The following is a 27069-nucleotide window of genomic DNA, read 5'->3' as shown; positions in this document are numbered from 1 at the left end:
CAGAAAAAAATGCACAGCCGACTCGGTGCCTCCTCCATTTCTTCTTTCAGGAAAACTAATGTAGAGGGGCAGGAGGGCAGCTCATGGAATGGGCATGTGCCACACATTTTGAAAAACAACCATTATGAAAGGTTAGGAACCATTTTTTCTTCGAATGACTGCACATATGCATTCCATGCTAAGTGACTCCAAAGCATTTGGAAAAGGTGGGGGAATTAGAAATCATGTACACATGCTCTGTAGAAAGTCTGGACAAATTTGGCATCTCTGGAATGCTGAGTGATGGTGCAGTGGGAGGGGAATGTGTGCATCAATGACCAAGTCCCTGCTTTACTAATGTCCTTACTAGGGATCTGTGCTATGAATGCTGCTGAGGATGCCTGTGACTTTGTGGAATGAGAAGCCAGAATAGTTGGGGGTGAAACAGCTGCCTGATCACAACAACTGTGAATACATTAAGTAATTTTGGATGAAATTGTCTGTGAAGAGACTGTCAGCTCCAGCTACTAACAGTTGGGTGGACTTTCAGAATGGTTTAGTTCCTTTAATATAGAATGCTAAGGCTAGTCTAATGTGCAATGGCTGAAGGCATTCATTCCTATTTACACACAACTTCAGGTAAGATCAGATAGGTACATGCACCAATGTATCACCTCAATATTGGTGAATGTTACAAAAGTCATTTTGCCCATGGACATACAAAAATTAGAACGAACAAGTTGAGGAAAGACACGCATGTAGCACAATACAGTAAAATGCTAGGGTCAATTCAGTTTTATCTTTTACCTCCTGCTCATAAGCCTCCTTTAATGATTCTATTTCTGATGAAAGATTTTTTATCTCAGCTTGCATTTTTGCTTGTAACTGAGCTTCACGTGCTTGGGCAGCACCCAGTTCTTCTGCCAAACGGTTTGCCCGAGCCTCCTGTAAGATAGCATATAATAAATAATGTAGATGGAACTTTCCACTAATATGGAATCTTATACCCAGATTAAGACTGAACACTATTTTGCTATTTTATGCAGTGAGGCACAGAATGGTTAAATATTTTCCTCATTTGTCCATAGTAGCATAGCAAGAAATAGAACTCAGCAAGCCACAATCAATTTCTTTTTAGTTAGTTTCTAATGCAATCCAAGTCAGTTGAATAGCACCAGTATATTTTATACTGTGTTATAAAAGTGGTCACATTATATACTATCATAGACAATAATCCCAAATGGTTATGAAATCATTAGAAATTAGGATTTATTTATTATTCAAATCAGTTTCTTTGCAAATTAACTTTTTTTTAAAAAAAAAATCTTGTGTTAGTATTCATCCAAAGCAGTGCTAATAGATTCAGCAAAGACAGCGTGGCTCTGCAAGTAGATATTTCCCAAGACTAATGACTGTCACAAATGTCATGTCTGTTGAAAATATTTTATCATAACCTGTAAGAGTTACTCTCTTTTGGTATTTCTATGGCTACCATTACTGCAGTATCTGAGCACCTCTCAAACACTGATATATTTATTGTCATAACATCTCTAGGGGGTAGGGTAAGCATTCTACTCATTTTATAAACGAGGAAGAGTGGTAGAGAGATGAAGTTCATCAGCAAGAGTCAGGACTAGAATCCAGATCTTCTGTATCTCAAGCAAATGAGCATTCTTCTCCTCTTTAATCACTGTGTCTTGCTTTGCAATAAAGTTACAATACACAAGGCTCAGTTATAGCTTTTAAAATAATCCCTTCCTGAATTATCCCCAGTGAGCAGCAGAGGCTAAATGTTAAGACTGAGTCTCATGCACATACAGTACATTTTTGTATGGTTTTATTGAAAAGGAAGACACAGTGATTAAGGAGCAGAACAATGCTAATATGCTTAAGGGAAGCACAATCCCTCTGAAGCACAATGGGGATGAAGTGGTTCATGATCACTTCCTAAGAAGATACATCATGCATGTCCCTTCTCCCAACCCTCTTTGAGGTGGCTAATATCTCTGGGGCACTAAGAGGTATCATGTTAAGTAGAGCTCAGGAACCACATCTGAGTTTGTCTCCTGTGCAGGGAGAAGGAAAAAAGGTAAATGGGTGGAGGCTCCCATGCAAGAAACAGCCTCAATCTACTTCCTAGTAGTTAGATTTTACATGTGAATCTTTCAATTACTTCCTTTACGTTCTATGTACCAAATGGACCTAACCCACTTACCAAAAAAACTCCTTTAGTCATCAATATTTTTAAATTAGGGCATTTGGGATTCACAGACACTCACAAAATATTTGAAATCTTATCAAAAGTATGTTTTTGGGAATTGAAACTCAATTAAACAATCTGTCCTTATTATTATTAAATTAAAGGGGAAAAAATCACACCATTCCCTGTCAATCCAAAAGTAAGCATGTGTATCAATACTGACAACTTTATACATCAAACTGTATACTCCATTCTCTAAAATCAACATTTTTCAGTGGGTAACTCCACTGCCACTAAAAACAAAGCTATTTTGAGTGTTACATGTTTGGTCACCTTATCTCGAGACAGATGGTTCATTTCTTCTAGTTCTTGTGAGAGTCTGTCTCTCTCTCTTTGAGCTTGAACCAACAGCCGGCGAGTCTCCAACAGCTCCAAATGAATGTGCTGCATCTGTTCTCGTTCTAGCCTCAACTGCTGACCTAAGTCTAATGCTTCCTTGTACTGGTCTGCAATGCACTTCTCCTGATCTTTCACGGTCTGTAATGGGAAAATAATTTAAATTAAAGAAAACAGTTATTGAACAAGAAATCCTACAGGGAACATTTATGAAGTAACTTGCCAATAACAGAAGCTTATTTCTAACTCACATCAATTAGTGTTGGGTTTATACTCTGAAGCATAAATGTTTATATCCCTCATAAAATAAATCAGATAGGATACAATGTGTGTGTTCTCATTATACTTCTAAATGTCTACTTTTTTTCTGAAACCCATATAGATTTTGGTCTCATTGATATCTAGTGGCAATAAGTTCCACAAGCTAGTTCTGCACCATGTAAAAAGTAATTAGATTTTTAATGTTTTGCCTTTTCAAATGAATTTCAATGAAACCCATTTCCAAGCTAAATCAGAAGGTTGCTATCACTTGAAACAATCAGCAGTTCCACCTAAAGCAAAGTTATAGTGTGCGCTTTGGAATCTGGGTTAATTTATGGGATTCAAGATTCTGCAGACAAACAACAGGAGAAAAGCATGGAACCCTATTTTGGAAGGGAGACAAGAAGGATCTATACACAGCTGTTTCTAAACAACTGGTTATACCAATGCCATCTCAATCCAATAAAGAAAATACAATAAACTTCAGCCAAGAACTCCAGCAAATAATTTCACTAGAAAAAAAACCAAACCTTCCTGAATGCATTACATAAAATGAGAAGACAACTTTCTTCTGCTGTTTATTGGTTAGAAAGCCTAACAATCTATTAGACTGAATATAAAGAATGTTCAGTGAGTACCCTAATAAGTAATTGGAAAAGCAGATTTATCTGAGAAAAAAAACTTACTTTTTCAATATCTGTTATTCTATATTGTTTTTTTTCAATTTCCTTTTTTAGTTGATTTATTTCTTGATCTCTCTGGAGCAGTTCAAACTCTTTTTCACGAAGCTCATCTTTAGAATGTTGTAGTTTGCAATCTAAATTCTCAATCTAAATACAAAAAACATTTAAAGTCAGCAGAACAAGCTTTTTTCTTAAGGGACACCACAAAATCCTATCAAATTCAAAAGTTAGAAGAAGTTCTGATTCTACTTCTGCATCCCCTTACCAAGTTAGAAGAAGTTCTGCATCCCCTTACCAATTGCTGATAATTTTACCAACGTATTGTCCTATTTTAAAGAATCATTTAAGGAGCACATTTATGACAGGGATGGGCAATAATTTTTAATGGGGGGCCACTCCAAGATTTTGGAAAGTGGTCATGGGCTGCACTCTTCCATGACATTAATTGAGGAGGTGTGGGGTCTGGAACAGAGGTTGTGTGAAGGAGACAGTTGAGATCTGGGGCACTGGGGTGCAGAGGGGTTTGGGTTGTGACCTTGGGCAAGGGATGGGGTGCAGGGTCTGGGAGGGGTTATGGATTCAGGAAGGGGACTTGGCTTATGTGGATTAGGGAAGCAACAGGGTTTGGCTTATGTGGATTAGGGAAGCAACAGTGCGGGGGCAGTGGGCTGGGGGAAGAGAGGGGCTGGGGTATCAGAGGCAGGCTCTGGCAGAAGACTTACCGGGACAACTCCTCACCAGCAGGGTTCTCAAGCAGCTTCCCTGCTTGGCCTGCACCCAGACTGCAGGGGCCATGTGCATTGGTGACTAAGAGCCTGAGGGGAGGTGCTTTGCACACTCCCTATTCTTCAAACTGGCAGCTCCCATTGGCTGATTTCTAGAATCAGCCAATGGGGATGTGCTGGGGGCAGGCAGCCTGTGAAACACCACTCCCCAATCCCCTGTCCTCACAGCTGAGAAAGAGAAACAGCTGCGGCAGACACTTTTCCGAGTGGTGTGGGAGGGGCATGAGCAAGCAGGGAGTATGACTGGTGTTCCCCACTGCATCTGTGGGCCAGATCTGATGGCTTGGGGGGCCGGATCTGGTCCCTGGCTGTATTTTGCCCAGTTCTGTTATAGTAAGTAAAAAGGCTGCCTTCTCTTTCCATAGTGCAGTTTTTAAAAAATTAGTTTTAACTGGTGAACCCCAAATTATTTCTCTGGTTAAAAAAAAAAATCCAAAAAAATAAATATCAGAGGGATAGACATGTTAGTCTATACCCGCAAAAACAACAAGGAGTTTTGTGGCACCTTAAAGACTACCAGATTTATTTGGGCATAAGCTTTTGTGGGCAAAGACCCACTTCATCAGATGTTTTTCCAAAAAACTCAGAAACCCCCAAACTATTAACATCAGTTTGGTCTTAGCCTAGGGCAGGCTCTTGCCTACATCCAATCTCATGCAGACACGAGTTATTCATTCTGCCATGCTAGCCAAACTTTATTTTAAAACATTAATAAAAATACCTGTTTATTGCGCTCTTTAATTTCTAACTCTGTTTTCTCCAAACTGCCTTCTAATCTAATTATTTTTTGTTCCATTTCTCCCCTGTGTTCACGAATAGTCATATCTAGCTGGGTAATCTAAATATAAGAAAGGAATAAAAAAAAAAAATCAACAACACTGTTTTGAAGTACTATTTAGAATTTTAGAAATATTATTTTACAGAACACAAAAGAATTCATTACACCCAATAAAACTAATACCTTTTAGTCTTGAAAATGTGGTCCTAAGTGTAATCAGTGAAACAGACCTAAGAATAGTCTGGCATTTAGAAATCTATTATTAGAGGCCAAAAACTCGGAGAGAAGGGAAAAACAATTCTAATTCCATAATTTAACATATCTTGAAACCTCAACTCAAAATCTACACTTGCTCCCTAGTTTGAGCTAGGGATGCAAATGCAGGAGACCAAAATTGCTAAATGTCCTGCGCTTCATTAGCATGATCTTGCTGGCGCGTTACTCCACTCAACAGCTGATTCGAACCAGGAAGTGCGCACTGGGACGTGTTAGTTTGAACCAAACCCCTTGGTTTGAACTAACGTGGAGTAACATTACTCCTCAAAAAATGAGGAGTAATGTTAGTTTGAATCAAGGGGTTTGGTTTGAACTAACGCGTCCCAGTGCGCACTTCCTGGTTCGAATCAGCTGTTGAGTGGAGTAATGCACCGGCAAGATCATGCTAATGAAGCACAGGATATTTAAATCCCTGCTTCATTAGAAATTTCAGTCACCTACATTTGAATCCCTAACTCAAACTAGGGAGCAAGTGTAGATGTACCCTAAGACAGAATGGTTACTCAGCTTTACCCTGAGTTCTTTGTGTAGACTGTCAGTATAGATCCCCATTATTGGAATGTACCTTCCTAATGCACTAAAGCAAAAAAATGCTTTGATTATTGGGAGCCACATGGACTTCATCTCAAGCTACAGGCTTTACAGGTGACATTATGAATGGTCTTCATGAACCCTCAGTTCCTTCAACTTCATTAGATTCCAACTGAAACTCTGCAGTAACCCTTCTTTTTCTCTTTTTGAGTACTGTCATTATAAATCCCCATTTTTGGGAGAATGACAGGCAGTAACAATTCTCTAATGAGGAGGCTTTGAGAAGACTATTTAAACAATGACAGTTGGACTGTTCTCCTGCTGAGACCAGGTCTATACTGTGGGGGGAAGGTGGGCTTAAGGCATACAATTCCAGCTATGTAAATAACACAGCTGGAGTCAATGTATCTTAAGCAGAGCTTGGCGCTGTCTCCATAGCAAGAGATTGACGTGAGAAACACTCCCGTCAATTTCCCTTACTCCTCGTGACAGTGGAGGGAACTGGCTCTGACAGGGGAGCCCTTAGCATTTGATTTAGCGGGTCTTCGCTAGATCGGCTAAATTGAACCCCGGAAGACTGATCACCAGAGTACGATCCTCTGTTAAGTGGAGATGTGGCCTGAGTTTCAGATCTTGAAACTCCAAGACTGAAATTATGAAAAAATACAGATCAAACTGCACTCAGCAGCCCTACGTATTTCCTCAACAGGAACATTACAAAAGCATGTTCCAAGACTGCTCCCAAACAGTCAAATGTGCTTGATACTATTGAGGACAGGATACCAGTTGACTGATAAGGCATTATTAAATACAGGTCTTAATCCAGTTTGTCAAATTCTGATAGGAAATTGCCTGTGCCATAACTGTACTGCTATAAAAGAATACAAGTCTCGGGGATTTACAGCAAGATTCTGTTCTATTAAAGTAATAGTTAGTGGCCCTCTTAGCATCCAAGTGTGCCACCTGGCCTGATAATGTGGATGACTTGAGGAAAATGACCACTTTATGAATTAATATGGAAGGATACTACTACCTTACCTTCATATTATGTTGGGTGAGAAAGGTGAAGCCATTTAAGCTTGACGCTCATAGGCAATTTTAGCTAATCTAACTGCCATGATAAACAGACTTTGGGGCAGATGACAAAGAGAAAATTCCTCCAGAGGCTTTAATGAAGAGTCCAATAGTTTGGCCAACACTTGGTGAAAATCTCACAAAGGCTCACAGAAAAATTTAGGCATATTCTCTACAAATGCCTCAATGGTAGGCAAACAGACACAGAACCCCTTGAACAGGAACACAATATGTAGCTAGGATAAATTAACTGATTTCAAAAAGTCCTCATTTCTTGAAATGTAGTGAGAGGTCTTAGCTAACATTTGAGCATTAGTAAATGCTGGACTTGTTAATACTTTAAATAAATCACTCTATAGGATATTCTGGTAACATACTTAGAAAGAGCTAACCTGAGCAGCTCTTTGTTTCAATTCCCAATTCCGTTCTTTCAGTGCTTGGTCCATGTCAAGAAGTTCTTGCTTTCTGTCCTCAATTTCACCCTTACAATACCTGCAATTTCCATATAAAAATAAACAGTGCAAATGTTCTCTCTCCTTTATAAATCTAGATCTCACCAATTCCCTTCCCAGATTCAAAAAATAAAAAATAAAACAAATCAAGCTTTCATGAGTCTGATAAACTTTATATTCTAAAACTCCAGATGATTTTTCTTTTTAGAGATGTTTATTAATTTATCTGTGATCAAACTTAGCATTATCAATCCCAACTTCTTGGTTGAGCAGTTTCTGCCTCGCTGCTGTGATGATGACATAGGGGACCCCTGCTTCTGACTCTACATTTTGGAGAGGAGAAATCTGAAAGTAGTTGGGATACATGAGTACTTAAAAGGAGAGAGTAATGCCCCCAGTGCCCTAGCTGGCACTTCCTTATCTCTTGAAACCCCTGCTTCTCCTTCTTGCCTGACCTAATGGTAGCTTCTTTCAGCTTTACTCATCATCCTTTTTGTCCCCAACCTGGTATCAGATGCGGTTTCATGCTCCACTCCTGCTTTCATATGGTTTGTCTGGGTCAGTTGAGATAAGAGAAAGGATGGAGCATACTGCAGCAAATGGTGCAATGAGGAGAGTGAAAAGGCACTTTTACATGGAAAACTATTAACTGAAGCCTTTATAAGCCAAAACTGAGATATATAAACTAGAGATGTGATTGGGTAACTGGTAAGCATCACCCTTACCAGATGATGCTTATAGTAACAGGTTAAGTGGCTCATGGGAACAGCCTGCCTACTAGTGTAGGGCTGGAAGAAGGCAGCTCTGAAGGGCCAGGAGACAGCAGCTCCAGCTGGGCTGGAGCAGCCCTCTGCCCACGGGATCCCACTTAATTGGTTAACTGTTTAAACTTAACATTTAACTGGTAAACTGATTAGATAGGATTTTATATTCCTAATATAAACAGATAGAAAAAGAGTAGGTAACTCAGGAAATGAAAGGCTCCTTTCCCCCAGCCTAGTGACTTTGCATAAGCATCAGAGATGGAAGATGGAGAGACAGAAAATAATGATGCTATAAGTTTGCCTTCTATATCAGCAAAGCAACTCACAGGAAGACCCTTTCTCAACCAGGAATTTGAAATTACAGTTGTCAATTTAAAACTTTATTTTAAAATACATTTTATAGTATTCTCATGCTATGACATCAATCATATTGGGATAGAGAGTACTCTTATTAAGTTTGCAGATGATACCAAACTGGGTGGGGTTGCAACTTCTTTGGAGAATAGGGACATAATTCAAAATGACCTTAGCAAGTTAGAGAAATGGTCAGAGGTAAACAGGATGAAGTTCAATAAAGAAAAATGCAAAGTGCTCTACTTAGGAAGGAACAATCAGTTCCATACATACAAGATGGGAAGCGACTGTCTAGGAAGGAGCATGGCGGAAAGGGATCTAGGGGTCATAGTGGACCACAAGTTGAATATGAGTTGACAGTGTGATGCTGTTGCAAAAAAAGCAAATATGATTCTAGGTTGTATCAACAGGTGTGTTGTAAGCAAAACTCGTGAAGTCATTCTGCCGCTCTACTCTGCACTAGTTAGGCCTCAGCTGGAGTACAGTGTCCAGTTCTGGGCGCCACATTTCAAGAAAGATGTGGAGAAATTAGAAAGGGTACAGAGAAGAGCTACAAGAATGATTAAAGGTCTAGAGAACATGACCTATGAAGCCAGGCTTCATGAACTGGGCTTGTTTAGTTTGGAAAAAAGAAGATTAAGGGGGGACATGATAGCGGTTTTCAAATGTCTAAAAGGGTGTCACAAGGAGGAAGGAGAAAATTTGTTCCTCTTGGTTTCTGAGGACAGGACAAGGAGTAAAGGGCTTAAAGTGCAGCAAGGGAGGTTTAGATTGGACAATAGGAAAAAATTCCTAACTGTCAGGGTGGTCAAATATTGGAATAAATTGCCAAGGGAGGTGGTGGAATCTCCCTCTCTGGAGATATTTAAGAACAGGTTAGATAGACATCTGTCAGGGATGGTGTAGACAGAGCTTGGTCCTGCCTTGAGGGCGGGGGGGCTGGACTCGATGACCTCTCGAGGTCCCTTCCAGTCCTATGATTTCTTAGCTATAGAAGCATTTAGAGTGCTTGACTGAGCAAACTGAATTAAACTCTAAACATACGTATCCTGATTTTCAGAGTGTTGGGCACCTATTTTAATGGATGCTTTGGCTACTTAGCATCTCTAAAAATATGGCCACTTATGTTTTAGGTGTTTAAATATGAATGTAGCTGTGTAATTTTAAGCAAACACATTTGAAAATGTTTGCCTTTGTTCTTTATTTCATTCTGATTTATTTTAAAAATATAGGTAAACTTTGAACTGAGTAAAAAAGCCTGAATTCATTTTATGACCTTCAGAATAGAGATTTCCCACTAATTTGAAAAACTATTTCAATGAGTTATCCAAGGACAATGAGGCATACTTCACTGTTTCTAAAACAAACAAACAAAAATTATGCCACTAGGATTATGTCTTCAAGGCGTGAATAGGAGTTTGCTCACCTAAGTTCAGCTGTTAAATCCTTGATAGCAGCATACTTCTCCTCCAGAGTTAACTGTGCATTCTGTAGCACATCTCGCAGTTCCTGTAGCTGTCTCAAAGTGATTTTTAATTCTCTACGGGCATTCTGTAGTTCAGCCTCTAGCTCTTCTACTCTGTGTAAAGCTTCCTTCTTCCCAGTCTCACTCTGCAACAGCTTATCTTCCAGATCATTCACTATAATGTGAATAGAAATTTAAAAACAAGGATACCTTCCAATAACTGGTTCTTTAAGTGTAGCCTCTATACATTAATACTTGCAGTATGTGCCCACCCCAAAGGTCACTGAGCTTTAAAGACATTCTAGACAAGCAAAATCCCATTCAATACTGCATAATCAATCCATTTGTGAAGCTATGAAGTTTATGCATTCCCCAGCCTCCTCAGTTCTTTGTGCTAACCTTAGTCTTTAAGAGAGTTGAACTGTAAGAAGTGACTAGTCAGAAAATGCAGAGGCAACACTCAAGAAGGGTTATTCTACCAACAAAGATGTTGTAGTAAGTGTGAATCCCACTTCAGGTTTGCTTATTTTTGTGTAAACACAAAATGTTATAAATAGTAAAGTTTTGGAGATTTTGGGGCCACATGAGTGCTCTGTGGCTCCTTGTGCTCCTATACAAAAGCATGAAGGTTTCTTAATGTCAAGAGGGGTGTGATGCGGCATCTGCCCTGCACTGCCCTTTAAGGGTAAAAAGCTAGCTCTGGGAGAGGGCTGGAGCAGTGGAGCTGTGAAACCAGCAGCTGTGGCAGGAACTGGCCAATCAGGGTCCAGCCCAGGGCAGTATAAGTAAAGGCTCCTGGAAGGATGGAGTCAGACTCACTGTTGCTCCAGCCTTGGAGCAGGAGGGACCTGGCTGCTAGGGAAGCTAGAGACTTCCTGACTTAGAGCAGGGCTGGGGAAAGGCAGGCAGCAGAGCTGAGGAAGGTCTTTGCCAGGTAAGCTCTTAGGTTGCAGGACCTGAAGCAAGGCCTGAGGGTACTGAGAGACATAGAGAGGATAGGCAGAAGCAGCAAGTCCACACCTCTTTGCCAACAATGAGTGGCCATTTCAGATGGCAGTTTGCCCTGAGGTACGGTGGGCAAAGAGAGTTGGAGGACCCCAGAGTGTGGGGGCACTATAGCAAGGCAGTACCCAGAGCGGAAAGCACCATAGTCTAGGTGGGAGCGGGTCCTAACAGAGTTGGAGGAAAAATAGGTAACAGCAGACAAGACACTAGCTGAAAGGGGGTGCTCCAGGGCTGAACAGCTCATCCCCAAAGCGACCAGCAGGAGATGTCATGGGGGTGAGTGCTCGCCCCATGACAAGGAGAAAAAACTTCATGTCCTCCATTATTACAAAATAGCAGAGCCTTCTCAGTTTCGTGGCTCCTATTGTGAAATTGACAGGACTGTCAATAGATGATGTAGAAACAGACAAACACAGATTCTTTGTGGCCCTAACTACACCAATATAAGCACAATACTTCTTGTGGAGGTAGAGTTACACTGGTGTAATAGAGCACTTATGTCAATAAGAGAAAGTGTAGTGTATACACTGACATAATTACATAAATGTAATCTGCCTTACATCAACTTAACTTTGTTGTGTAGATCCAGCCTGAGGCAGGGTCACAGCTGCACTGCTTTTATGTCCTGGCATGAAAAGACATAGGAAGCACAGATGGCTGTGATGGCCATTCTCTTAAAAAGATTCTGAACTTGTGTACGTAAGGCTCACACACACCTATGGTGGGACCCATGTTGACAATCAAAAGAAGAGCCACTTATTGTTAAGCAAGCTTTCTTTGAGTTGGCCTCTTCATATTCCTAAATGTGGGAGTTTAGTAAAACAGCATAATACCTAATGGTATGTCTACACTACCACCCTAGTTCGAACTAGGGTGGTAATATAGGCAACCAGAGTTGCAAATAAAGCCCGGGATTTGAATTTCCTGGGCTTCATTTGCATCTTGCTGGGCGCCACCATTTTTTTTTCTATTCCGAACTAGCATTACTCCTTGTGAAACGTGAAACGAGGAGTAACGGTAGTTCGAAATAGGAAGCCTAGTCCGAACTACCTAGTCCGTGCCGCGTGTAGCCGTGCGGCACGGAGTCCGCACTAGCGGACATCTAAAAATGGTGGCACCCGGCAAGATGCAAATGAAGCCCGGGAAATTCAAATCCCGGGCTTCATTTGCAACTCCGGTTGCCTACATTACCACCCTAGTTCGAACTAGGGTGGTAGCGTAGACATACCTTAAGAAGGTAGCCTCAGAAGTTCTAGTCAAGCAGACACTTCAGAATTGCCCTCCCAAAACACGTATCTGATCTAAATACAAAGCTGTGTAAGCAATGCTGCATAAATGTGTCTACACAAAATCCCTGCATATTTCCATGATGACTATTACAGAAGCAGGTTATTAATGCCACCTTAACACAGTGAATTCTATGTCCTCTAGCCCAACACACTCTGATACATAATCTAATCCATTTTGACAGATAGTAAGGGCATGTCTAAACTACATTCCTCTTTCGAAAGAGGAATGTAAATTAGACAAATTGAAAGTGCAAATGAAGCATGGATTTAAATATCCCACACTTCATTTGCATATTCACATTCTAGCACTTTTTCAAAAAAGGGTTTTTCAAAAGTGAAAGTGCAGTCTAGACGCAGTTCTTTCAAAAAAAAAAAAACCCCTTTTTTTAAAGAACCCATAATCCTATTTTTTTCAGGAATACGGGTTCTTTTGAAAAAGGAGGGTTTTTTTCCTGAAAGAACCGCATCTAGACTGCGCTTTCACTTTCAAAAAAGAGCTTGAATGCAAATATGCAAATGAAGCACAATATTTAAATCTGTGCTTCATTTGCACTTTCGATTTGCCTAATTCACATTCCTCTTTCAAATGAGGAATGTACATAAGAACATAAGAATGGCCGTACTGGGTCAGACCAAAGGCCCATCTAGCCCAGTATCCTGTCTACCAACAGTGGCCAGCACCAGGTGCCCCAGAGAGGGTGGATTGAAGACAATGATCAAGCGATTTGTCTCCTGCCATCCCTCTCCAGCCTCTGACAAACAGAGGCCAAGGACACCATTTTATCCCCTGACTAATAGCCTTTTATGGACCTAACCTCCATGAAATTATCTAGCTTCTCTTTAAACTCTATTATAGTCCTAGCCTTCACAGCCTCCTGTGGCAAGGAGTTCCACAGGTTGACTACACGATGTGTGAAGAAGACCTTTATTAGTTTTAAACCTGCTACCCATTAATTTCATTTGGTGTCCTCTAGTTCTTCTATTTAGGGAACTAATAAATAACTTTTCTTTATCAGCCCTCTCCACACCACTCATGATTTTATAGACCTCTATCATATCCCCCCTTAGTCTCCTCTTTTCTAAACTGAAAAGTCCCAGTCTCTTTAACCTCTCCTCATATTGGACCCGTTCCAAACCCCTAATCATTTTAGTTGACCTTTTCTGAACCCTTTCCAAGGCCAAAATATCTTTTTTGAGGTGAGGAGACCACATCTGTACACAGTATTCAAGATGTGGGCGTACCATAGTTTTATACAGGGGCAGTAAGATATTCTGGGTCTATCCCTTTCCTAATAATTCCTAGCATCCTAGTTGCCTTTTTGACCATTGCTGCACACTGCGTGGAAGTTTTCAGAGAACTGTCCACGATAACTCCAAGATCTCTTTCCTGATTTGTCGTAGCCAAATTAGCCCCCATCATACTGTACGTATAGTTGGGGTTATTTCTCCCGATGTGCATTACTTTACACTTATCTACATTAAATTTAATTTTCCATTTTGTTGCCCAATCACTCAGTTTGGTGAGATCTTCTTGGAGGTCCCTCACAGTCTGCTTCTGTCTTGACTATCCTAAACAGTTTTGTATCATCTGCAAACTTTACTACCTCACTGCTTACCCCTTTCTCCAGATCATTTATGAATAAGTTGAAAAGGATTGGTCCCAGGACTGACCTTTGGGGTACAACACTAGTTACCCCTCTGCAATCTGAAAATTTACCATTTATTCCTACCCTTTGTTTCCTGTCTTTTAACCAGTTCTCAATCCAAGAAAGGACCTTCCCTCTTATCCCATGGCCATGTAATTTACACAAGAGCCTTTGGTGAGGGACCTTGTCAAAGGCTTTCTGAAAATCCAGGTATACTATATCTACTGGATTCCCCTTGTTTGCATGTTTGTTAACCCCTTCAAAGAACTCTAACCGATTAGTAAGACAGGATTTCCCTTTACAGAAGCCATGTTGACTTTTGTCCAACAAATTATGTTCTTCTACATGCTTCACAATTTTATTCTTTACTATTGTTTCTACTAATTTGCCCGGTACTGAAGTTAGACTTACCGGTCTGTAATTGCCAGGATCGCCTCTAGAGCCCTTTTTAAATATTGGTGTCACGTTGGCTACCTTCCAGTCATTAGGTACGGAAGCCGATTTAAAGGATAGGTTACAAACCACAGATAATAGCTCTGCAATTTCCCATTTGAGTTCTTTTAGAACCCTTGGATGAATGCCATCCGGTCCCGGACATTTGTTAACATTAAGTTTTTCTATTTGTTCCAAAACCTCCTCTAATGACACTTCAATCCGGGACAGTTCCTCAGATTCATCACCCACAAAGGACGGTGCAGATTCAGGAATCTCCCCAACGTCCTCAGCCATGAAGACTGAAGCAAAGAAATCATTTAGTTTCTCCGCAATGGCTTCATCGTCCTTGATTGCTCCTTTTATAGCTCGATCATCTAGAGGACCCACAGGTTTTTTAGCATGCTTACTGCTTCTAATGTACTTAAAAAACATTTCGTTATTTCTTTTTGTGTTTTTGGCTAGCTGTTCCTTAAAATCTTTTTTCGCTTTTCTTATTACATTTTTACACTTGATTTGACAGTGTATGTTCTCTTCTATTTATCTCACTAGGATTGGACTTCCACTTCTTAAAAGATACCTTTTTGCCCCTCACTGCTTCTTTTACATGGTGGTTAAGCCACAGTGACTCTTTTTTAGGTCTCTTGCTATGTTTTTTAATTTGGGATATACATTTAAGTTGGGCCTCTATTATGGTATCTTTAAAAAGTTTCCATGCAGCTTTCAGGGATTTGGCTCTAGTCACTGTGCCTTTTAATTTCTGTTTAACTAACCTCCTCATTTTTGTGTAATTCCCCTTTTTGAAATTAAATGCCAGGGTGCTGGACTGCTGAGGTGTTCTTCCCACCACAGGAATGTTGAATGTTATTATATTATGGTCACTATCCCCAAGCGGTCCTGTAACGGTTATATCCTGGACCTGATCCTGTGCTCCACTCAGGACTAAATCGAGAATTGCCTCTCCCCTTGTGGGTTCCTGCACCAGCTGCTCCAAGAAGCAGTCATTTAAGTCACTGAGAAATTTTATCTCCCCTTCTCTTCCTGAGGTGACATGTATCCAGTCAATATGGGGGTAATTAAAATCTCCCATTATTATAGAGTTCTTTATTTTGGTAGCCTCTCTAATCTCCCTTAGCATTTCAATGTCAGTATCGCTGTCCTGGTCAGGTGGACGGTAATATATCCCTACTGCTAATTTCTTATTATTGGAGCATGGAATTACTATCCATAGCGATTCTATTCAATATGTTGATTCATTTAATATTTTTATTTCATTTGATTCTACATTATCTTTCACATACAGTGCCCTCCACCACCCACCCGGCCTGCTTTATCCTTTCTATATATTTTATATCCCAGTATGATTGTGTCCCACAGATTTTCCTCATTCCACCAGGTTTCAGTGATGCCTATTATGTCAATCTCCTCATTTAATACGAGGTACTCTAGTTCACCCATCTTATTTGTCAGACTCCTAGTGCCACTGCTTATTTGTCTGCCCTTCCCTGATGCATTGGATTCCTTTGTATGCAGTTGTTTGTCTGCCCTGGTCCATGGTTCGCCCTCTCCCCTCCTTTCTTTCTGACTACAGCTTAGAGAATCTCTATCAATGGATTCTCCTCTAAGAGAAGTCTCCCTCCGATTTACGTGCATCTCCGCACCAATCGGCTTTCCCCCATCTCTTAGTTTAAAAACTGCTCTACGGCCTTTTTAATGTTTAGTGCCAGCAGTCTGGTTCCACCCTGATTTAGGTGGAGCCCATCCTTCCTGTATTGGCTCCCCCTCTCCCAAAAGTGTCCCCAGTTCCTAATAAATCAAAACCCCTCTTCCCTACACCATCGTCTCATCCACGCATTGAGACTCTGAAGCTCTGCCTGCCTACCTGTCCCTGCACGTGGAACTGGAAGCATTTCCAAGAATGCCACCATAGAGGTCCTGGATTTCAGTCTCTTTCCTAGCAGCCTAAATTTGGCCTCCAGGACATCTCTCCTACCCTTCCCTATATCATTGGTACCTACATGTACCACGACCACCAGCTCCTCCCCAGCACTACACATAAGTCTATCTAGATGCCTCGAGAGATCCACAACCTTCGCACCAGGCAGGCAAGTGACCATACGGTTCTCCCGGTCATCACAAACCCAACTATCTATGGGTATGTCTACACTACCCTCCTAGTTCGAACTAGGAGGGTAATGTAAGCATACCGCACTTGCAAATGAAGCCCGGGATTTGAATTTCCCGGGCTTCATTTGCATAAGCGGGGAGCCGCCATTTTTAAAACCCCGCTGGTTCGAACCCCGTGCAGCGCGGCTACACGGGGCTCGAACTAGGTAGTTCGGACTAGGCTTCCTATTCCGAACTACCGGTACACCTCGTGTGGAATGAGGTGTACCGGTAGTTCGGAATAGGAAGCCTAGTCCGAACTACCTAGTTCGAGCCCCGTGTAGCCGCGCTGCACGGGGTTCGAACCAGCGGGGTTTTAAAAATGGCGGCTCCCCGCTTATGCAAATGAAGCCTGGGAAATTCAAATCCCGGGATTCATTTGCAAGTGCGGTATGCCTACATTACCCCGCTAGTTCGAACTAGTGGGGTAGTGTAGACATACCCTATGTTTCTAATGATCGAATCACCCACTGCTAACACCTGCCTCTTCCTAACTGGCATTCCCTCCCCCTCAGAGGTATCCTCAGTGCGAGAGGATACCGCAACATCCTCTGGGAGGAGAGTCCCAACTACGGGATGATTTCCCTCTGCTCCCATTGAATGCTCTGTTCCCTTGAGACTTTCATCATCCTTAAGAGCACTAGGGCTCTCAGCCTGGAGGTGGGACTGTACTACAGTGTCCCGGAAAGTCTCATCAACATAGCTCTCTACCTCCCTTAGCTCCTCCAGTTCAGCCACCCTGGCCTCCAAAGCCTGAACTCGGTCTCTGAGGGTCAGGAGCTCCTTGCAACAGGTGCACACATACGCCACCCGCCCACAGGGCAGGTAATCATACATGTTATGATTAGACATAGCTTAAGTGAAAATGGCATTCTCTTCACATTGATCCATAATGACTACAAACAGTTTAGGTGCTTTTTTAAACATCTTATTTAACTCTATCAATGCTCTATGAAAGCCTATAGACAAGACTTTGCACAGGTAGTGATTTTCTCCCACACAAACATTTTAAGTAAACAAGTCTGACAGTGATATGAAATTACACATCTTTTGCATTGAGAGGTTCTGACACTTTAGGGGATATTTGTGTGTCAATTTATGAATTCCATTCTGTTTTGTGAATGTCATTTCTGAGTATAACCTTCACTGTGGTCTAAAGCATCATTTTGTAGCTGAGGTTTGATAACTTGTTGACACGCAATGGCTGAAAAGCAGACACAGAGCACTTAAGTGCCACTGACATTGAACAGCTCTTCCCTAATGGAACAATGGATTTCCTTCCAGCAGGGCCACTGATTTTGACTATCTCTTTACATAAAAGCTGATGGGAGTTGGAGCTGGAATGTCCCCATCCCAAGCTTGCAGCACACAGGGACTCAGGAGACACGGTCAGTTTTAAGAAGGGGTGATTTTCTAAGAAAGCTAGAAGCAAGACAGCCAGGCCAAGAAGCCCAGAAGGGCTGCCCCGCATAAGGACTCAGACCATATCCAGCACTCATAGGGATGGTGAAATCAACAGAGATGGATTGTGGTTAAGGCTACGTCTACACTACAAGGTTTTTGTGCAAAAACTGCGACGTGTCCACACTTCAAACGCATTTTTGCGCAAGTAAATTGGCAGAACAGAGGGCTTTTGCCAGTAGAGTTATTCCTCTCCCCACGAGCAATAACTCCATTTTGCGCTACAGCAAAAAGGCATGTGTGGACACTTCGGAGGGGTTTTTGCACAAGAAACTCCTATTGGCAAAAGCACAGGTGCTCTCGTGGCCATTCTGTGAATGGCCATCAGCAGGACTCGACGAACCACGGCGAGCCCCACTCGCCAGCCGCGCTGTCCGGCGATCTTCCGGGTTGCAATCTACTCGCCACGGGTGAGTAGATTGTATTATTTGTCGAGCCCTGGCCATCAGGGCTTTCTTGCGCTAGAGTGTCCATGCAATGTGGACACTCTCTTGCACAAAAGAATATCGCTTTTGCAATGTGCTTTGAGGTCTGGACGTGCTTTTGTGCAAGAAGTTTTAGCAGAAGATCTCTTCTGCAAAAGGCTTCTTGTGTAAAAAAGCTGCAGTGTAAACGAAGACTGAGTGTTTGCTATTTTCCATCTATCTATAGTCCTCTTGTCCTTTTTTAAGAGCAAAGTGTTTGTTGATAAAAATCTCACTGTTCAGTCTATGTGCCTTACTTTATTACCATGTTATTGCTGAAGGGTGTAACTTGGAAGCCAGTTCCATAAGCATTTGAAGTCTGGAGGAGAATATATTTAAGCAAATGGGGACACAGGGGGGATGCATCACTGATTATGGGGACTAACCAGAGTGCCAAAGAAGTATGTTGGTCATGGGTATGCACTTGGGATTGCCTTCAAGATGCAGAGCTACCAACAGTTACTCATTACTCAGATGAAGGTGACATAGAAGCATGTGGAATTTACCAGTTGGATACAATCAGAAGAAACAGGTGTCCATCCAGAGACTAAGACTGGACCAAGATTGTAACAAGAGAGCTGAGCAAGTCTCAGTAGGAATTTGTCCTTACTGATGTAATTGTTCAATATCTTCATGTCCATGATGGAATTTATTGTAATGAGAAATAATTTGAAGCTGATATTAGGCCATTGTAGCCTGATAATTGGCAACACTGATCTTCCATGTACCTGAAGCTCCATGGAGAAAGGGCACATCCCATAGGTGGGAATATGCAGAAGCCCACCTAAAATGAAGAAGCCCCTATAACATTTTATTACCCAGATCTTTACAAACTGAAAGGTCAAAATATTCATATGTTGTGTTCCTTGAACTGAACTACAAAATAAGTGGCATGGGAGGGGGGAGGGAATCTAATTTAATTCATAAAGCATAAGCAAATAAGTCTTAAAGATAAAAGTTTTACACCTAGTAAATTATTTACCTTGTTGTGTTTTTTTATTTAGTTCTGACTGTGTCTGCTCCAAAGTAATTTCTAAGTGACTTAGCTGTACAGTTTTATTTTCTCCATCTCGTCTTAAATGTATTAGTTCTTTCTCCATACCAATTAGCTCATCCTTGCACTGATCCATCTCCAGCTTAATCTGCCTGAACAAAACACAAGAGGAAGCAGAGTTAACAAATTACAATTGGAAAAATAAAGACAATATAATTTCCCTCACCTCTTGTGCACCTCCAGGTCCTTGCTCTATTCCAGAGACTAGTGCAGGAGCCTTCTTGCTCCCTGCAGTACTCACTCACTAGGCCAAATGCCTAGGAGTCATGCAACAGCTGGGTTCTTTTCTCTGCTCCTTCTAGAGGAAGTGAACTGACCTCTTAGTGCCTTTATAAGGAGCAGGTGCTTTTCAGACTATAAGGAGCAAGTGCTTTTCACCTGACCCCAAACCTTCAGTTGAATTGTAGCAGATTACCCAAAGGTGAAATTGAGCCCATCTTGCCTAGAAGGAGCCAGTCGCCCTGTGACAGATTACTATTTTCATACCTGGTTCAATGCTTTGTGTATGCAGTGAACACAAGCGGAGACATTTATACAAAAGGCTGTGGCATATTTGCTCTCTACAGAGTGATATAACATTTAAACTAGTGGTTCCCAAACTTTTTGGCATCACGCCCCCCTTTTTGATTTTTGAGAAACCCATGTCCCTCCCCTTCCCCCAAAAAATAGCAGCAAAACTTGCTGAGAGGAAGGGGGGGGGGGGAGGTGGGAAAAAAAGGAACTGACCAGGGCTGAAAAACAGTCGCAGCTCCTTTAATTCTCGGGACCAGTGTAAAAAAAGTTGTTGACACAAAAAAAAAAAAAAAAAAGTTGCCCTTTTAAGAGCACAGCAGGCATTGCCCTTTTAAGGCAGCTATTCTGAAGTCTGTCCGGGATCCTCCATCCAGTGCAGGAAGTCCTGCAGCACTGCCGTGACTCTTGCAAAGATCAGGGCTGGCAGAGTGGCTGAGAGCCTTGTGGCATGGTAGCCCTGCAGAGTCCCATAGCAGAGGAGGCCTGTTGGTGTCAGGAGTCCTGCAGTACGGCCAGGAGCCCCAGCACAGGGGAGCCTTGTGGCACAGCTGGGAGCCCCTCAGCAGACAGCCCTGGGGATATGGGGAATTTTGCGGCAGGGGCAATCAGGCAGTGCAGGGAGCCCAGTGGCAGGAGGCGTCGTGGGCATGGTGAGTTCTGTTTGGGCAGCCAGGAGCCCCATGGCAGAGGGTTCTGGGAGCACAGGGAGCCCCGAAGCAGGGGTGTCCAGTGGCGCAGCTGGGAGCCCTGTGGCAGAGAGTAGGAGACCCCAGGGGCATGGCTGGGAGCCTCATAAGAGGGGGCTCCAGTGACATGGGTACTCATGCAGCAGGGGGCGGTCTGACCGCTTGGGGAAGCCCTGAAGCAGGAAGTGGGCCGACCACTTGGGGGAGCCCTGTAGAGTGGCTGAGAGCTGCATGGCTGGAGGCTTCAGACGCATAGCTGAAAGCCCTGTGGCAGGGGGATACAGTCACATGACTGGGAGCCCAACCAGGACTGGCAGCATCAGAGCTGGTGTTGGGATGGGAGACAAATGGCAAACGACCTTCACTGGTCTAGCGAATTCTCACTGACTAGTCCTGAGGGTGCAAGATCAGGGAGGTCCAACCCGTATTTGCAAATTGAGCATATTGATACAGAATATATGAAAAACAGTAAGTGGGGAAACCTACTGGTGCCATTTCACAGAGATAATTCAGAAAAAAAAACACATTTTAAAGGAACACTTATTATTTGTTTCTAAAAATATATTTTTTTCTGATAAGGCACCTTTTAAATGGTAAATCCTAAAAAAACTGATTTAAAAAAATCCTTCAATTATTTATAATGCTTTTCTGTGTCTCTGATGTTGACAAAAGTATTTTTGTCATGAAGAGTGGTCAAGAGCAAAACCATCAACATTTATTATTTTTTTAACCAACTCAAGTTCCCATTTCATGAAAGCATTTAGGAATATGTTTAACTTTAAGCATGAAACTGAACCTAGTGTATTTATGTGCTCTTCTTGAATAAGGATGTTTCTTGAATAGAGACACATAGCAGGACACAGTCTGTATATCTGTAAATAATATAAAAGAGAAATGTTCTTTAGCTGGAAATAAAGCTCTCAATTCAGCAAGACACATGGAATTTAGAGATGTCAAAAATTTGTAACCACTGAATATTTACATGGATACACTATCACATCCCTAATGGAATTATTAACATATTTACAGGTAGGCACATACACAATCTTGCTGAATCAAGACCAAAGTCTATTTTAAATCTACATGTACCTGTAAAACATACTCTTTTCAAAAAAACATATCATACATCATAATAAAATATTTTGGTAGTTTTACAATACAGATTGTCAGAATACACCAAAATGAAAAAAAATGTTCTAAACATACCCAATTGTGCTAGTAAGTTCAGCCACCTTCTTTCTTTTTAAATCTGCTTCTTGAGAGACTATATAAAACTTCCCTTCTGCCTCTCTCAACTCTTCTTCGGCATTTTCTTTTTGTTTTTGAAGCTCTTGCTCCAGTTTCGATACCTATTTCAAGATGTATTTAATAAAGGTATTTGATATTTAAAGTGTTAAAATATATATAAAAGAATTTAAATCTCCCTCTTGAAAAATTTCACATGAAAAATTTAAAAGTATTTTTTTGGTTAGATCCTAAAATTCCACATAAAAATCAAACAATAGAAATCTGCAAAGGTACTTTTAGAGAATAAATTATTTGTCAGTTTAATAAGTGCTACAAAACTAGCCAGACTCAAAATTCCATATTATGATGTATTTCTTTTTAATTAAACACCTCTGGCCTGATTTTCAAAGTACTGAGCACCCACTACTTTCTCCATGTGAAAAAAATTAAGTGGTCTTTCAGACACTCAGAACCTCTGGTAACTTAGGCTACTATATGTGAAAGTAGAAAGAATTATACTGTAAGAGAAAGATGAATTATGCTGTAATAATTGAATAAGTTGAAGGAATACTGTTTGTCTCTGAACAGGAAGAAGAAAAGTATGTTAATGTTGTTTGTAGGTATGCAGATTCCAGAGTGCTAGCCAGAGTTCATAGGAAAAGGAACATTAGGTGTTAGGGAGAAAGCAATTGAGATAACCAGAGATATGGACTTGATGTGGAAATGAAGATACTTGACTAGCCTCACACTAATTATGTGAAGTTTTGCCCCTCTTTTAATCCTGTTAATTTTGTCTTTCTTTTGACTGTATAAATCAAGGGGTTTGAACCTTGTATGGCACTCACATTTTCTGGGTTAATTTACCAGAGCAGCTTTGCTAATAAACAGAGCGGTCTGACAAATCTGTGAGTCCTGTCTGACTTTGACATATAATAATGTTAACTATGTCTGATCATTAAGGCTATGTCTAGACTGCAAGCCTCTTTCGAAAAGAGCATCTAGACTACAACCAGTACTTTAAAAAAAAGTATAGTTTGCATTACATAGCGCCTTTTTTCAAAGAGGAGTTCTTCCTCATAAAATGAGGTTTTCAATTTACTTTCGAAAGAACATAGCAGCAGTCTAGATGCAGGGGAAGTTTTTTCGAAAAAAGGCCACTTTTTTTGAAAAAACCCTGTAGTCTAGACACACCCTAAAAGATTATAAACAAAGTAAGCTGTCAAATAGAAATTGCAATCCCAGAGAAATACATTTAAATATTTACGCTTACTTATACTATTAAATTCTTCTCACTATGATTGTACTTACCTGCTTTTCAAGCTTAATTTGGCAGTCTTCCAGATCTCCATTTCTAATTGTCTCCTGCTGTAACATTTGCTGCTGCTGCTGCAAAGTTTGCTGTAGAAGGGCATTTTGGTCAGTGGTGTCCTGAAGATTATGATTTCTTAATTTTATTTCTTTTTGTAACCGGTGCACCTGAAAATACATTAGGTTTCTTTACAATAAAACAGAAATATTTATGGCTTCTCTTGCTCCCATTTAAATGGTCATTCTATTGGGCTGCGTCTAGACTGGCATGATTTTGCAGAAATACTTTTAACAGAAAAGTGTTTCTGTTAAAAGTATTTACGCAAAAGAGAGTCTAGATTGGCACGGATGCTTTTGCGCAAAAGCATCCGTGCCCAGTATAGATGCGCTTTTGCGCAAGAAAGCTCCGATGGTGATTATAGCTCCTGTTGGCCATAGATTGCCCTTCCTTGCCAATGGGAGCTGTGGGGAGCTGTGTCCCGGACCGTACCACTTCCTGCAACTCCTACTGGCTGGGAGCAGTAATCCACAGCCAACTGGACTGTGATTTCCCGTACCTGTAGAGGCACAGGTAAACAAAGTGGTTCTTGTTATGCTTTTCACCATAAAATTATAGAGCCATTTAGTATCTGTTATTTCCCCATGAAGGTATTTCTATACTATAATCAAGTCACCTCATAGGGATGTAAAAGAGTAATTGAACTGTCAACTACCCAGTAAGCCAGGGCTACTCAACATGCGGCCCACGGCCCATGTGTTTGTGGCCCACATTGAAGTTTGGGTTTTGTGGGGCTCAATACGTGGCCCGCAGGTGGCAGCTAAAACAAAAAAAGAGTCAATGTAATGGTCTTCTCTTGATATGTTTTAGTAGTTAAATTCCTGAACTGTCACTGCTCATTTAAAGTGCTGTCATGTGTGGAAATTGGGTAAATATTTCATTTTATTAGTATCAGCAGAACTGACTTAAATGGGGCTTGTGTGTTGTGTAGTCTTGCCTTAATCTTTGTATTCATGCCCGTCAGTGTGAAAGAAGCTATATGCATGTATATGCAACCACACTTAAGTTGCAACCCTCGGCATGTGCTGCGAGTATCATTGTGGCTCCAAGGGCTTCCAAGGTTGAGTTGCCTTGCGATAAGCCTAGGCTTACCAGGAAGTTGAGTCTACAACTCGTATCCCTGCCCTGCTGCCTGTATATCCAAGAGAGCTAGAGGAGTGGGGAAGCAGGAACCAGTGCTGGGGGGAGCCGGCTTAAAAGCTGGTTCCCCCTAACATCGTCTCCGTGGGGTAGGGAGAGGCAGAGGCGCAGTGCTGCTGTGCCTCTACTTTTTAAATGTAATAAGAGCCACCTGGTTCTTACTACATTTAACAGGCAGAGGTGCACCACAGGACCCAGCGCGAGTGGCGACTAAAGCAGTCCTAAAGAGCTCAGCGGCTCTTACTACATATAAAAGGCAGCCACTGGGAGCTAACCCCACTGTGGCTCTACAGTTTAAATGTTGTAGGAGCCGGGCTGCTGCGTGCCTGGCTCCTACTACATTTAAACTTCAGAGTCACAGTGGGAGCAGCAAGTGCCCCCCCCCGCCCTTTATCGACTAATCAAGTAGTTGATGGAAATTCCAAATTTCCACACACTGCTCGATTAGCTGATTAATTGCAATTTAACATTCCAATCACCTCACTAACTTCTTTCTGATTAGCTCAACATTCTGTGGCAGAGATCTGGAAGAGCCTTCTGGGTCCCGCGCTTCCTGGCAGATTTTAAGATACCTCAGAGGCTCGCGGTGACCCTCCATCTGCCCCTCAGTTCTTTTAGTGGCAAGAGTTCCCCGCTTAATGAGCCCTAGCTTGGAGGCAAAAACCTTTCTGCGATCCAAAATTCCCCTTTTCCCTGGTGGCGGCCCACTGGGCGTGAGGAGAATTGGGGGAAACCCAGTCCCACCCACTTACTCCGGGTTCCAGCCCAGGGACCATAGGTAGCGGTTACTAGTGGGGGCCTCTTGCCCTTATCCCCACCATATAGCAGCCTTTCCCTAAGCTACTTCCCCAACCACTCCCGCAATACCTTCTCCCTGGTGTCTTGGGAGAAATCTCTTCTACTTGACACTCACAGTCTCTGTCTGTCCCTCCCTCCTTGAAGGGAAACCTTTTATAATGGACCAGCAGGCCCTAACTAGCTGTAGGTTTCCCCCTCGCCTGCTGCTGCAGGCCTGCTCTTAATGAGTCCCAGGTGCCTGCCTGACTTAATTGCTGGCAGCCTATTCAGGGAACAGAAACCTGGTCACCCATCTGCCCATATATCTGCTCTCCATCAAACTACTGCAGCCTGATTCCTTTGATTTGCCACAATTCCTACAACTCCCATAGCCATCTCAAGCTCAGGTCATTCCATAACTGAACGTATGCTTCCTCCTGCTCCTATTTTTCTGGCTCTATTAACAACTCCCTTATCTCAGATACTACTACTTTTCACCTACCACATCCACTCTCATAAAGTCTTATTGCTTCTCCCTCGGTCACAAAAAATTGCCTCCTTTTTTACAATCCCTATTGCTAAAATTTTGTCTTTCTTCTAGACACAAATTCTAATACTTTATAATGGATAACACCAGTTTTCTCTGTAATGGAGAAAAAACAAGTTGATAAAACAAATTACCTCTTCAGACTTCTTCTTTAGCTGCTTTTCAAATGACTCTTTATTTTCTTCTAATTGACTTAAATACAATCTAAGTTCTTCCTTACAAATGTCCAGTGCTGACTCTAATTGTCTGACCTAGATAGATGTAAGAGACCATTTAAAATAAGTAATGACTAGTTGTTCAGAATTGGTCAAGAAGTCTAACATAATTAATTAAAACCTGTTTATTAATTCTGCCATTTTGTGTCTCATAACTCCAAATCAAATATTTCTCTGAAGTTTTAACACAACATGTACAAAATGAAAAATATTAATATAAAACTTATTACAAAAAGCCAGTACAGAAGCAAGCCACCTACTGAATCATCAATGCCACTTCTCATAGCACCTAAACCAAGGGTGGGCAAGAAGTGGCTAGCAGGCTGGATCCGGCCCATGGCCACCTCGCAGCACCCTTACTACACAGCAGCTCATGCCACTTTAAAAAGAGCTGGCTGCTAATTGCTTGGGAAGCTGGGGAGGGATGGGGAGGCTTTGCGTGCTGACCCCGCCCCTTAGCAAAATTCCTCAGCTCCTATTGGCCAGTTTCTGGCCAATAGGAGCTGAAATTTTGCTGGCAGCAGAGGCAGCGTGTTACGCCTCCTCTTCACTCACTCCCTACTCCCCAAGCTGGAGCAAACCACATGGAGCAATCAGCCCAGAAGACAGTCATGGAATCTTTCTCAGGTTCCTGCAGGGCTGCTTGCTGGGAGCTACCTAAGGTAGAGTATCCCAGCCAGAACCTGCCTCTGGCACCCCACCTCCACTCTCCCTCCAACTTCCTGCCCCAGACCACTTCTGCCCCAGGTCACCACCCAAATCCTCTGTATCCCCTCTCTCCACCTCCTCCATGTCACAACTCTCTCCCAGATCCTTCATTCCCTCCTATATCCCTCTCGCAGGCCAGAATCCTCTCCTGCACCCACACTCCTAGTCAATGTTGTCTTTAGAGACTAACCCAAACTATCTCCAATTATAGTGATTCCTATACTGCTCTACTTATACTATCAGAGCATCTTAGCCAGGCAAATTATTTTTAAAGTACGTTTCACTATAATTTCTCTCTCTTAAATGAAGGATGAGAGAGAACTAAAAGGCAATGACAGCTTTTGGAATATTTACATGGGCCCTATAAGTAACCTA

The 27069-nt window shown here is 41.8% G+C and overlaps 1 protein-coding gene across 3 annotated transcripts in view; it reads right to left on the bottom strand.

Annotated features, from left to right (window-relative positions):
- The window catches only part of CCDC18 (coiled-coil domain containing 18), a 57460-nt gene that overhangs the window by 6489 nt on the left and 23902 nt on the right, over window positions 1-27069 (bottom strand). For all 3 annotated transcript variants that reach the window (XM_075936552.1, XM_075936553.1, XM_075936554.1), the window contains 10 exons: window positions 25906-26022; window positions 23250-23417; window positions 21921-22063; window positions 19444-19607; window positions 9960-10173; window positions 7356-7455; window positions 5026-5142; window positions 3523-3666; window positions 2513-2716; window positions 787-924 (listed from right to left, as the gene is read on the bottom strand). In XM_075936552.1, the coding sequence (XP_075792667.1) occupies window positions 787-924; window positions 2513-2716; window positions 3523-3666; window positions 5026-5142; window positions 7356-7455; window positions 9960-10173; window positions 19444-19607; window positions 21921-22063; window positions 23250-23417; window positions 25906-26022 (1509 nt within the window). The remainder of the gene's footprint in view (window positions 1-786; window positions 925-2512; window positions 2717-3522; window positions 3667-5025; window positions 5143-7355; window positions 7456-9959; window positions 10174-19443; window positions 19608-21920; window positions 22064-23249; window positions 23418-25905; window positions 26023-27069) is intronic.

The sequence above is a fragment of the Pelodiscus sinensis genome, chromosome 9 (genome assembly GCF_049634645.1).
Source record: "Pelodiscus sinensis isolate JC-2024 chromosome 9, ASM4963464v1, whole genome shotgun sequence".
Taxonomy (NCBI): Eukaryota; Metazoa; Chordata; order Testudines; family Trionychidae; genus Pelodiscus; species Pelodiscus sinensis.
The sequence above is the reverse complement of the archived record's forward strand: the minus strand, read 5'-3'. Positions and strand labels throughout refer to the sequence as shown.